The 14,203-nt window shown below is 40.9% G+C and overlaps 1 protein-coding gene across 1 annotated transcript in view; it reads left to right on the top strand.

Annotated features, from left to right (window-relative positions):
• Bst1 (bone marrow stromal cell antigen 1) overlaps positions 1–14,203 on the top strand; it is a 37,287-nt gene that overhangs the window by 4,788 nt on the left and 18,296 nt on the right. The window contains exons 2-3 of the mRNA XM_020171645.2: positions 3,837–4,221; positions 13,787–13,913. Of these exons, the coding sequence (XP_020027234.1) occupies positions 3,837–4,221; positions 13,787–13,913 (512 nt within the window). The remainder of the gene's footprint in view (positions 1–3,836; positions 4,222–13,786; positions 13,914–14,203) is intronic.

Genomic DNA, 14,203 nt, shown 5'->3' with positions numbered 1-14,203 from the left:
AGTTCTTTTTAGTTCAGTGCCCATTTCTTTATTGATTCATTGATTTTAGGGGAGTTTAGTTTTTTGTGCTCCCTGTATATTCTGGTTATCAGTCCTTTGTCTGATGTATAGCTGGCAAATATTTTCTCCCACTCTGTGGGTGGTCTCTTCAGTTTAGAGATCATTTCTTTTGTTGTGCAGAAGCTTTTTAATTTCATATAGTCCCATTTGTCCATCCTTTCTCTTAGTTGTTGAGCTGCTGGGGTTCTATTGAGGAAGTTCTTGCCTATACCTATTGCTTCCAGAGTATTAGCTAGGGTTTTTTGTTGTTGTTAGTTTTTTGAGACAGAGTCTTACTATGTTGCCCAGACTGATCTGAAAATCATCATTGCCATTACAACCACTGCGCCCAGCCGAGTTAGGTTTTATAAAACCCTATCTACTATTTTAATTCCTAAAATAGGACTAAATGTTACATTCCTAAACACATTAAGGCAAGTCCTCCAATATTCTACCTTTTTATTTGTTTTTCTTTGTAACACACAATTTAATAATTTTATTCATTGCAGGATGGCAGGGTGACAAGCAAAGATCATGTCCAGTTGCATGACGCATCTTAAGCTGGTATTAGTATACATTTGATAAAAAACAAATGATTCAATATATCTGATATCTACAATGTGCAGGTGTATCTCCAAAAATAATAAATGAGTGGCAAAAATATTTGCCTCTTTAAAGTCTAAGCATCCAAAAATGGTGGTGGTGGTGGTGGTGGTGGTGGGGTGTGTGTGTGTGTGTGTGTGTGTGTGTGTGTGTGTGTGTGTGTGGTGATATTGGGTTTCAACTCAGGGTTTTGCACTTGCTAGGCAAGTGCTTTACTGGAGCCATTCCTCCAGTCCTCCAAATATTGCATTGATTGAAGTGTGTCTTCATGTTGTTGCTGGTGATTAAGCAACATAGTATGCATAGTATATCTTCAAATAAATTTCAGCTTCTGCCTCTGTGTGTAGTCCCTGATCCCACTGTATAAGGTTCTTTGGGCATGGTCTTTCTATACAAAACCAAATAGGGTGCAATTCCTTTCCATTTGCTACTGCACCTAGCCTTACTGTAATAGATTTTTCAGATTTTCTATTCTATTGAAGATAATAGATGTTTTTCCTCTTTGTTGCTGCTTTACATAAAGTGTTGGGACATTCCTGTATGAACAGCTTACATTTCTACACATCCCTGAATTCAAGTTAAGAATGTGTGTGGCTGGGGCTGTAGCTGAGTGGTAGAGCTCTTGCCTAACATGCACAAGGCCCTGGGTTTGGCCCCCTGCACTGACAGACACACACACACACACACACACACACACACACACACACACACACACACACATTGTATCAGGAGACATCCAAGATAGTGAAGCTAGAGACATCTCCCCTAGAAATATCCCAGAAAGGTAAAAAAAAGCTTTCCTTTTTCCCCTTACTAAAGACATTTGCTTATGTTCCAATGAGGAAGATGGGGACATGTCAGCAGGCCTATCAAAATCTCTTTAAATTTTGGCTCCTCCTGTTGTGCAACACACTGAAAGAGAGGCCCTGGCCTCTCTGTGTCACATGGCCCTCACTGTATCACATGAAGAGAAGCAGCCTGGGAGACTGACCCATAACACTGCTCTGGCTGCTGCCCCCCCAGCCCAGTACTGGGGTTTGAACTCAGGGCCTACACCTTGAGCCACTCCACCAGCCCTTTTCGTGTGATGGGTTTTTTCCGAGATGGGGTCTAACTATTTGCCTGGGGCTGGCTTCAAGTCATAATCCTCCCGATCTCTGTGTCTTGAGTAGCTAGGATTACACGTGTAAGCCACTGGCGCCCAGCTCTGGCTGCTATTTTTGAGAAATTGTGTCTCTAACCCAGAGGTTTTGAGCCTTTCTGTGATTATGTCACTTCTGCAAAATCTCTTATTATGTAAGGTAACATTTACAGGTCTCAGGAATTAGGATGTTGACATCTTTGGAAGGCCATTTAGCCTACTGTAGTTAATGCTTTGCTCCCCCCACCCACACACAAAGATTCATCCATTCCACATGATCAATGTGTTTGCCCATCTCAAAGTCCCCATTACAGTTTCCAACCCATTACAGCATCAACTCAAGTCCCAAATTTCATCTTAAGTCTCATCAGCTAAAAAGTCCTAAATCTCACATCTAAATTGATAGAGGTGCAGCTCTGAGTACAATCCATTCTGGGACAAAGCTATCTGTGGACCTGTGAAACTAGAAAGCAACTCCTGGGCTCCAAAACAGTGGCACAACAGGTATAGGGTAAAGCAGAGACATTCTCTGTCAAGAAGGGAGAAAATGAAAGGTTAAAAAAGAAAAAAGTCTCAGGCCTGGTGGAGTGGCTCAAGTGGTAGAGTGCCTGCCTAGCAAGCATGAGGCCCTCAGTTCAAACCTTAGTACTGCAAAAAAGAAAAAAGTCTCTAAGCTGTTACTTTCAAGTCCAATGGGCAAACTCCATCAGGTTTCAAGGTCTGGGAATAACATATCTGTGCCCTCTGTACCTGTGTCCCCACTCTCAGAGCTGTCCTTTCTTATACACACATCTGTCATGATCTGATCAGCTTGTTTCCTGCTGTAGGATTTTGGTAGGCCAACAGCCTTCTTTCATCTCTGTCCCTATAGTCCACCTTAAGCAGTGTTTCTTAATATAACAGACTTAAAAGATTTTTGGGTCAAAAGAATTTACTCCACAGATCTTTACTGAATAATACCATCTCTACTTCTACTGAAATGGGTGAGAGGACCTATGTGTCACACACCTCTTCAGAGAGCCCCCTATATGATGGTTTGGTTTGGTTTTTTGAGACAGGGTCTCCCTCTGTAGTCCTGGCTGGCCTTGAACTCCCAATCCTCTTGCCTCTGTCTTGCAGAGTTGGACCATAATCTTAAGTACACATAAAATACCAGGCAAACAAATAAATGGGGAAGAAAAGAGAGACAATTATCTCTAGGGTTAATTAGAGGCTTACCACAAGGAAATGTAGTCATAGAATGCTATCAGCTCAGTCATGATTAATGTTCACAAGGTCATAATAATTTATCTGCTGATAGATTCATAATGGATTTGAAGCTGTGATAGCACCATATTGGGAGGATAAAGGGTAAGAAAAGATGCCTGGGGGAGGTGTTAATGCTAAAATCTTTTCCACACTAGGAAGTCAAAGAATAATATAGAAACAGCATGCAGCCATGTTATTTAGAAATGTGGAAGTAAATATCAGCAGGAAAAAAATTGTTGAAAGAATTGAAAATGCCTATCTCTGGAATGTGAACTTTGAGTTAAGGAGAGGCTGGACAGGAGAATGTAAAGTTTTGTTACAAAAAAATTCTAATAAAATGTTACAGAACCCTCAATTCCAGGTTTATTAAGTGCTTGTGCACTCAGAGTTCAGGGCTGTCTTTAATGTAAGAGCTGAGGACTTGACGCTCCTTGGAGAATTCTGTTAACCCTGGCTCTCTAAACTGTCTTTCCGATTTTGCACCTAACAGGAAATGGAATTCTAACCTCTTAGAAATGAATTAGCGTTCCTAAATTTACTCAGCTGCAAAATGAAGATAATTACAAACCTAGCTAGGAGGGATGTTGTGAAAAGTAAGGCTTATGGTAGGTTTGGCACATAGTAATAACCCAGTCAACATTAGCCTTTGTGGTTATTATTTCCTGAAAACAAACCCCATTCATCATTGGCCCTTGGAAAAGAGGTCGTCTGTCAAAGTTATAGTGGAGCCAGAAGTCTCTCTTCTGATGACAGAAATCCCCTCACCTATCCTCCAACCTCACTTCTTTGGGACTGCCTCCTCCAGGACTCTGCCACGAGCAATCGTCCTATCCCAGGAGCGGTCTCAAGCTCAGTATTGGAACTAAAAGGGGGACAGAAAGCAAGCAGGTGTGCTGTCGGGGCAAGAGTGGTGCCCATCTCAGCCCCGGGAAACCGTCTTCCTGGTGGGAGAGGAAGTGGGAGGAGTCCAAGAGGCTCCTGGCTGGAGAAGCCAATGTCTCCTGGATGGCGGCTCGGGGACGCACGCCTTGGCCGCGGCCTGGGCTCCCGCTGCTGCGGCTGCTGCTGGCGGCGGGCGCGGCGGGCGCGGCGGGCGCGCGCTGGAGCGGGGAGGGCAGCAGCCCGCACCTGCAGAGCATCTTCCTGGGCCGCTGTGCCGAGTACAGCGCGCTACTGAGCGCCCACAGCGGGTGAGCGCGGCGCGCGGGGCGGGGACGCCACGCAAAGGTGGACAGGGTGCGAGGAAGGGGACACAGGGTCTGCAGATCGGGCGTTGGGAGGATTAGGAAGTCTTCGTGAGACGTGTATGGCGAAGGGCAAGGGCTCTAAGGGACAGGGACCAGCCTGTGGAGGCTGTGGACCTCTAGGTGGGGCAGGAGTCTACAGGTGAGGATATGTGTGCGTGGAACAGGTAGATACCAGTCTCCAGGTAAGTTTGAATGAAGCCCATCGCCAGCCCCCATATGCTTAGCCAGACCCTCAGAGCTCACCCAGAGTGTGGTCTTTAGCGGAGTTCCTGGAGCCCACACCCTACAGAATTTCAGATAATCGCATATAGGGGGCCTTAAAGTTTCCATCTTTCTTGCCCATGTACTGGAATCGTAGTCCAGAAGCCCCTCCTGGGGTTCCAATATGTCGCATTCTGCCCAATACACCAAAGAGAGAAACAGTGCTGAGGATAGAGAAAGATTATCAGTGCACCTGCTGCGTGCGGGAAGAGGACAGAAGGCATTTCACCCCATCGTCAGTGTACTGACAGGAGCTTCAGATTTATTAATATTTTTAATTTTTATTTTATTCATATGTGCATACAATGTTTGGGTCATTTCTCCCCCCTTCCCCCCCTCCCCCTCTCTTACCCCTCGCTACCAGGCAGAAACTATTCTGCCCTTATCTCTAATTTTGTTGTAGAGAGAGTATAAGCAATAATAGGAAGGAACAAGGGGTTTTGCTGGTTGAGATAAGGATAGCTATACAGGGAGTTGACTCGTCTTGTACATGTGTGTTAACTTTGAAGATGATTCTTCTCGAACTAACCTTTTCTCTAGTTCCTGGTCCCCCTCTCCTATTGGCCTCAGTTGCTTTTAAGGTATCTGCTTTAGTTTCTCTGCGTTAAGGGCAACAAATGCTAGCTAGTTTTTTAGGTGTCTTACCTATCCTCACCCCTCCCTTGTGTGCTCTCGCTTTTATCATGTGCTCATAGTCCAATCCCCTTGTTGTGTTTGCCCTTGATCTAATGTCCGCATATGAGGGAGAACATATGATTTTTGGTCTTTTGGGCCAGGCTGACCTCACTCAGAATGATGTTCTCCAATTCCATCCATTTACTAGCGAATGATAACATTTCGTTCTTCTTCATGGCTGCATAAAATTCCATTGTGTATAGATACCACATTTTCTTAATCCATTCGTCAGTGCTGGGACATCTTGGCTGTTTCCATAACTTGGCTATTGTGAATAGTGCCGCAATAAACGTGGGTGTGCAGGTGCCTCTGGAGTAACAGTCTTTTGGGTATATCCCCAAGAGTGGTATTGCTGGATCAAATGGTAGATCGATGTCCAGCTTTTTAAGTAGCCTCCAAATTTTTTTCCCGAGTGTTTGTACTAGTCTACATTCCCACCAACAGTGTAAGAGGGTTCCTTTTTCCCCGCATCCTCGCCAACACCTGTTGGTGGTGGTGGTGCTGATGATGGCTATTCTAACAGGGGTGAGGTGGAATCTTAGCGTGGTTTTAATTTGCATTTCCTTTATTGCTAGAGATGGTGAGCATTTTTTCATGTGTTTTCTGGCCATTTGTATTTCATCTTTTGAGAAAGTTCTGTTTAGTTCACTTGCCCATTTCTTTATTGGTTCATTAGTTTTGGGAGAATTTAGTTTTTTAAGTTCCCTGTATATTCTGGTTATCAGTCCTTTGTCTGATGTATAGTTGGCAAATATTTTCTCCCACTCTGTGGGTGTTCTCTTCAGTTTAGAGACCATTTCTTTTGATGAACAGAAGCTTTTTAGTTTTATGAAGTCCCATTTATCTATGCTATCTCTTAGTTGCTGTGCTGCTGGGGTTTCATTGAGAAAGTTCTTACCTATACCTACTAACTCCAGAGTATTTCCTACTCTTTCTTGTATCAACTTAAGAGTTTGGGGTCTGATATTAAGATCCTTGATCCATTTTGAGTTAATCTTGGTATAGGGTGATATACATGGATCTAATTTCAGTTTTTTGCAGACTGCTAACCAGTTTTCCCAGCAGTTTTTGTTGAAGAGGCTGCTATTTCTCCATCGTATATTTTTAGCTCCTTTGTCAAAGATAAGTTGCTTATAGTTGTGTGGCTTCATATCTGGATCCTCTATTCTGTTCTACTGGTCTTCATGTCTGTTTTTGTGCCAGTACCATGCTGTTTTTATTGTTATTGCTTTGTAATATAGTTTGAAGTCAGGTATTGTGATACCTCCTGTATTGTTCTTTTGACTGAGTATTGCCTTGGCTATTCGTGGCCTCTTGTGTTTCCATATAAATTTCACAGTAGATTTTTCAATCTCTTTAATGAATGTCATTGGAATTTTGATGGGAATTGCATTAAACATGTAGATTACTTTGGGGAGTATCGACATTTTTACTATGTTGATTCTACCAATCCATGAGCATGGGAGATCTCTCCACTTTCTATAGTCTTCCTCAATCTCTTTCTTCAGAAGTGTATAGTTTTCCTTGTAGAGGTCTTTCACATCTTTTGTTAGGTTTACACCTAGGTATTTGATTTTGTTTGAGGCTATTGTAAATGAAATTGTTTTCATACATTCTTTTTCCGTTTGCTCATTGTTAGTGTATAGAAATGCTAATGATTTTTCTATGTTGATTTTATATCCTGCTACCTTGCTATAGCTATTGATGATGTCTAGAAGCTTCTGAGTAGAGTTTTTTTGGGTCTTTAAGGTATAGGATCATGTCGTCTGCAAATAGGGATATTTTGACAGTTTCTTTACCTATTTGTATTGCTTTTATTCCTTCTTCTTGCCTAATTGCTCTGGCTAGGAATTCCAGTACTATGCTGAATAGGAGTGGAGATAGTGGGCATCCTTGTCTGGTTCCTGATTTTAGAGAGAATGGTTTCAGCTTTTCTCCATTAAGTATAATGTTGGCTGTAGGTTTGTCATATATAGCTTTTATAATGTTGAAGTACTTTCCTTCTATTCCTAGTTTTCTTAGAGCTTTTATTATGAAATGATATTGGATCTTATCAAAGGCTTTTTCTGCATCTATTGAGATGATCAAGTGGTTTTTGTCTTTGCTTCTGTTATTGTGGTTTATTATGTTTATTGATTTTCGTGTGTTGAACCACCCCTGCATCCCTGGGATGAAGCCTACTTGGTCGTGGTGAATAATCTTTTTGATGTGTTGCTGACTTCGGTTTCCCATTATTTTGTTGAGGATTTTTGCATCAGTGTTCATTAAGGAGATTGGCCTATAGTTCTCCTTTTTGGAAGTGTCTTTGCCTGGTTTTGGGATAAGTGTAATACTGGCTTCATAAAATGTGTTTGGCAGTTTTCCTTCCCTTTCTATTTCGTGGAACAGTTTAAGGAGGGTTGGTATCAGTTCTTCTTTAAAGGTCTGATAGAATTCAGCAGAGAATCCATCAGGTCCTGGACTTTTCTTTTTGGGGAGACTCTTGATTGCTGCTTCAATTTCATTTTGTGTTATAGGTCTATTCAGGTGATTAATTTCCTCCTGGTTCAGTTTTGGATGATCATATGTATCTAGAAATCTGTCCATTTCTTTTAGATTTTCAAATTTATTTGAATATAGGTTCTCAAAGTAGTCTCTGATGATTTCCTGGACTTCCATGGTGTTTGTTGTTATCTCCCCTTTTGCATTCCTCATTCTACTAATTTGGGTTTTTTCTCTCCTCATTTTAGTCAGGTCTGCCAGGGGTCTATCGATCTTGTTTATTTTTTCAAAGAACCAACTTTTTGTTTCATTAATTCTTTGTATGTTTTTTTTGGTTTCTATTTCATTGATTTCAGCTCTTATTTTTATTATTTCTCTCCTTCTATTTGTTTTGGGATTTGCTTGTTCTTGTTTTTCTAGGAGTTTGAGATGTATCATTAGGTCATTGATTTGGGATCTTTCAATCTTTTTAATATATGCACTCATGGCTATAAACTTTCCTCTCAAGACTGCCTTAGCTGTGTCCCATAGGTTCCGGTAGGTTGTGTTTTCATTTTCATTGACTTCCAGGAACTTTTTAATTTCCTCTTTTATTGCATCGATGATCCATTCTTCATTAAGTAATGAGTTATTTAGTTTCCAGCTGTTTGCATGTTTTTTGTCTTTACTTTTGTTGTTGAGTTCTACTTTTACTGCATTGTGGTCAGATAGTATGCACGGTATTATTTCTATTTTCTTATATTTGCTGAGGCTTGCTTTGTGCCCTAGGATATGATCTATTTTGGAGAAGGTTCCATGGGCTGCTGAGAAGAATGTATATTGTATAGAAGTTGGATGAAATGTTCTGTAGACATCTACTAGGTCCACTTGATCTATTGCATATTTTAGATCTTGGATTTCTTTATTGAGTTTTTGTTTGGATGACCTATCTATTGATGATAATGGAGTGTTAAAGTCTTTAGGGAGACTCTTGATTGCTGCTTCAATTTCATTTTGTGCTATAGATCTATTCAGGTGTTTAATATCCTCTTGGTTCAGTTTTAGATGATCATATGTATCTAGAAATCTGTCCATTTCTTTAAGATTTTCGAATTTATTTGAATATAGGTTCTCGAAGTAGTCTCTGATGATTTCCTGGACTTTGATGGTGTTTGTTGTTATCTCCCCTTTTGCACTCCTGATTCTACTAATTTGGATTTTTTCTCTCTTCATTTTTGTCAGGTTTGCCAGGGGTCTGTCAATCTTGTTTATTTTTTCAAAGAACCAATTTTTTGTTTCATTAATTCTTTGTATGGTTTTTTGTTTTCTACTTCATTGATTTTAGCTCTTATTTTTATTATTTCTCTCCTATTTGTTTTGGGATTTGCTTGTTCTTGTTTTTCTAGAAGTTTGAGATGTATCATTAGGTCATTGATTTGAGAACTTTCAGTCTTTTTAGCATATGCACTCATGGCTATAAACTTTCCACTGAGGACTGCCTTTGCTGTGTCCCATAGGTTCCGGTAGGTTGTGTTTTCATTTTCATTGACTTCCAGGAACTTTTTAATTTCCTCTTTTATTTCATCAATGACCCATTGTTCATTAAGCAATGAATTATTCAGTTTCCAGCTGTTTGCATGTTTTTTCTCTTTATTTTTGTTGTTGAGTTCTAGTTTTATTGCACTGTGATCAGATAGAGTGCATGGTACAATTTCTATTTTTTTATATTTGCTGAGGCTTGCTTTTTGCCCTGGGATATAATCTATTTTGGAGAAGGTTCCATGGGCTGCTGAGAAGAATGTATATTGTATAGAAGTTGGATGAAATGTTCTGTAGACATCAACTAGGTCCATTTGATCTATTGTATATTTTAGATCTGAATTTCTTCATTGATTTTTTGTTTGGATGATCTATCTATTGATGATAATGGGGTGTTGAAGTCTCCCATGACCACTGTGTTGGAGTTAACATATGCTTTAGGTCCTTCAGGGTATGTTTGATGAAATTGGGTGTGTTGACATTGGGTGCGTATAGGTTGATAATTGTTGTTATTTCCTTTTGTTCTATTTCCCCGTTTATTAGTATGGAATGTCCTTCTTTATCTCTTTTGATCAATGTAGGTTTGATGTATACTTTGTCAGAGATAAATATTGCTACTCCTGCCTTTTTTCGGGGGCCACTGGCTTGGTAAATCTTCTTCCAGCCTTTCATCCTAAGCCTATGCTTATTTCTGTCAGTGAGATGGGTCTCCTGTAAGCAACAAATTGTTGGATCTTCCTTTTTAATCCATTTCATCAAACAGTGCCTTTTGATGGGTGAATTAAGACCGTTAACATTAAGCGTTAGTACTGATAGGTATGTGGTGATCCCTGTCATTTAGTTGTCTTAGTTGTTTGAAGGTTTGATTGTGTGTACCTAAGTTGAGATTACTCTCTACTTTCTTGCTTTTTCTTTTCCTGTAGTTTGGTGCTGCCTGCCCTTTCATGGTTATGTTGGGTTTCACTTTATGTGTGCAGAATCCCTTGAAGAATCTTTTGTAGTGTTGGCTTTGTGGTCACATATTGTTTTAGTTTCTGCTTATCATGGAAGACTTTTATTGCCCCATCTATTTTGAATGACAGTTTTGCTGGGTAGAGTATCCTGGGGTTGAAGTTATTTTCATTCAGTGCCTGGAAGATCTCACCCCAAGCTCTTCTTGCTTTTAATGTTTCTGTTGAGAAGTCTGCTGTGATTTTGATGGGTTTACCTTTGTATGTTATTTGTTTTTTCTCTCTTACAGCCTTCAATATTCTTTCTCGGGTCTCTGTACTTGTTGTTTTAATGATGATATGTTGTGGAGTAGTTCTATTTTGCTCTGGTCTGTTTGGTGTTCTGGAGGCCTCTTGCATCTGTATGGGCATGGATTTCTCTAGTTTTGGGAAATTTTCTGTTATTATTTTGTTGAATATATTACAGATTCCCCTTGCTTGCACCTCTTCTTCTTCTTCGATGCCCATGATTCTCAAGTTTGGTCTTTTGATGGAGTCAGTGAGTTCTTGCATTTTCTTTTCACAGGTCTTGAGTTGTTTAACTAATAGTTCTTCGGTTTTTCCTTTAATTATCATTTCATCTTCGAGTTTTGAGATTCTATCTTTTGCTTGTTCTGTTCTGCTGGACTGGCCTTCCATTTTCTTTTGCATTTCTCTTTCATTCTTTTTTCTGAGGTTTTCCATATCCTGAGTTGTTTCCTCTTTAATGTTGTCTATTTTTGTCCTGAGTTCATTTATCTCTTTATTAATCGTGTTCTTTGTTTCACTTTGGTGTTTATATAGCGCTTCTGTGGTTTCTTTTATTTCATCTTGTGCTTTCTCAAATTCTCTATTTTTGTTGTCTTGGAATTTCTTGAGTGTCTCCTGAACATTTTGGTTGACCCTATCCAGTATCATCTCTATAAAATTCTCATTGATTACTTGGAGAATTTCTTCTTTCAAATTATTCTTGTGTGCTTCATTGGGTTCTTTGCCATAGTTTATCTTTGTTTTGTTGAGTTTGGATCTGAGTATCTGTTTTCTTCATTTCCCTCTGGTTCCTGTACTAACTTTTTGCTGTGGGGAAACTGGTTTCCCTGTTTTTTCTGTCTTCCCATCATTGCCCTTGGTATTGTTACTGTCACTGTACTGTGTGCAATTAAGTATTTTCTAGCTTGTAATAATAACAATGGTGATATTGAGAATGGAAGGGTAAGAGGCAATGAAAAGCAAAGAAGGTAAAGAGAAAGGGAAAAACAAATAAACAAATAAGCAAAACAAACAAACAAACAAAACAGTGTCAAAGATATAAACAGGGAGAGATAGTATACTAATCAACAGTAAGCTAAACAGGCATTAGAGAGACAGAGAGAAGATTAAAGAAAAAAAATCTCCAGTTCAAAGGCAATAAAGTTTCAGTATTAATAATTTTGGTGTTTGTCCCTCAGCCTCCAATTGGAGATGGTGTCTCAGAAGTAGTTCTGTCGTCTCATCAAAGGGGAAGAACACCCAAAAAAACCCCAAAAAACCCAAAAGACCACAAAGTATCCCAAGTTCAAATGTAATACAATTTCAGTAAGTTTTTCAGCATGTAGTTATAGTTCAGTTGTTTTCTCATCAAAGGAAGAGAAGAAAAAAAGAGTCTGGAGACAGTTCTGTGAATGGCTATCTGCGGCTGTGGCTTATCTGCCCGCTTCTGTCAGCCTGCTGTTCCTGCAGGCTTTATTTATGTAGATCTCAGGAGTGAGCTTAGCACTCACCTGGCCCCGCAGGCCTTGTTTACTTAGAGTTCTCCTGGGCACGACAGTCACTGTTACAAGCTTTTCCCTCTCCAAGCACACTGGGGGAGGTGACACTGCACCTGCCTTCTCCAGCCGGCTTGTTGTGAGGGATTGCCCCTCTCCCCCCTTCGGTGCTCAGGGCGCCCCACCCTCTTTGCTACGTGTCTTTTTTGTTGTTGTTGTTTATTATTCAGTTTGGTTTTTTTTCTCTTTTTTCCCTGGGTGGGGGTCAGTCTATCCAGGGGGCTATGCTGATCTGGCCCAGGGTTGTCTGTGGGAGTACCATGTGCCGCTTAGCTCACCTAGTGGTCTGCGTCTTCCCAAGTGGCCTGGGAGCTGGCGTCTGGCAGCGCGGGAGCCCTCCTGGTTTCTCTGTTTAATGTGAAGTGGGGATGCTATGCGCGGGGGTGTGGAGGAGTCAGAATTTTGCCTCTTCTCGGTGGTTTTTCCTGTAAGGTGTATCTCCAGCATCTCTCCAAGATTTTATTTTAGGAAGCACGCTTTCTGCTTCCTACCTCCAGTTGCCATCTTGGAATCTCCCAGCTTCAGATTTAAATAGAGGAAGGACTGAGGTGCGGGAGAGGGGTTTGCATAATTAAACAGTCCTAGGTAAATTGTGGCCTGGTTTATCAATATCTCAGTTGTGGGTCTGTCAGGGGTTGAGAGTTGTTACTGTTATCACTGTCATCACTTGAGGGGAGCAGTCTGGTCCCAGACATAATTCCCCATCGTTATAGATAATCGTCCTCATTTGGGGACTAATCTATCCTTAGAGGCTGTGCCGTTCCTTGTTGTTGATCAGTTCTGCCTTTTCTGGATCCTGAGAGAATTTCAGGAGAGAGACTCAAAGCAAAGGACACTGATGCAGAATGGAAGCTGAGATGCTAAGCTTTTATCCCATTTTCATTAATTTGTGGGTCAGTGAAGAGTCAGTACTTTTTAGCAAAAATAGTTTCTAAGTATCCCTTGTACCCACACTGTGTTCTTACTTTCCTTCTTTAGATCCATTTGTTTCCTGTTTTCATAATAATCCCTTTCTTGTGCCTATTGTTTTTATTGTGATGCACTTCAGGTAAAAAAAGAACAGAGAATAACACAAAAAGCACTATGTTACCCATCAGCCAGCATGGGAAAGAAAAAGTGACCAAAGCAGTAGGAAGTGTTTTCTGAAAGGTGGCCTGGACCTCAACAGTAGAGGCTGCCACTGGAGGCATACTCTCTGCCTCACCAGGAAAAAGTCATTCTCAAAACCTAGCACTCACTCCTGGTTTCACAAGTCTTGCCTGCTGGCCTGTCCTCACCCAGATGACAGCTCCCAGGATCAGGACAATGGGCCACTCTCCTTTTTAAACAAAGAGGCAAAGGCTGGGGATGTACTTCAGTGTAGAGGACTTGACTTGCATTTTGATGCTCTGGGTTCCATTCCCAGCACTGCACAACATAACACAACACAAAACACACACACACACACACACACACACACACACACACACACACACACACAGGGGTGGAGGGGGAAGAAAGAGAATAAACAGGCACTTAAAACCCAGAAGTTATGTGGTTTATTGAACTTGAACTTATCACTTTGTAGCTTGTGGCCTTTTCTGCTTGTTTTGTTAGCCTAGGGCAAGGCTGTAGTATTTAGCTGTAAGAAATTTGGCAATACCTTCTGAGAAACACTTCCAATGTCAGATTTTGAAATCCATTGCTTGAACCCTATCAGCTTGTTCTCCTTTTGTTTATATAGTTCTGCAGCAATGGAAGATCATTGATCATGATGTGTTTTGGGTTTTGCTTTTTTCTTTGACTTGTACTTTTGCACAGGGACAAGAACTGCACAGCCATCTGGGAAGCCTTTAAGGTGGTGCTGGACAAGGATCCTTGCTCTGTGCTTCCCTCGGACTATGACCTTTTTATTAACCTCTCCAGGCACTCCATTCCCAGAGACAAGGTAACTATAGCTATCTCAGATACGTCATCACTCTTTCTCTATGGAGGCAGATAGTGCCAGGTCAGGTGTGAGGTCAGCTGCCCCCAACATCATACAGCGTCACTGAGACATCAGGTCAGTTCAGGAATCTCTACAAAGATTTCAGGACATTGCCAGACATTTCACACTGGGCCTCTCCAAATCTGGATAATTAGGGATAATTTCTATCCTAACTGGTCCCATAGCCTGGACCATGAGTAATTCAGAAAACCCTCCGTGTCAGCACTTTCCAGTGGACACATCTCTCCTTT

The sequence above is a fragment of the Castor canadensis genome, chromosome 9 (assembly GCF_047511655.1).
Source record: "Castor canadensis chromosome 9, mCasCan1.hap1v2, whole genome shotgun sequence".
In the NCBI taxonomy this organism is placed as follows: domain Eukaryota; kingdom Metazoa; phylum Chordata; class Mammalia; order Rodentia; family Castoridae; genus Castor; species Castor canadensis.
This window is presented reverse-complemented; position numbering and strand designations above follow the sequence as displayed.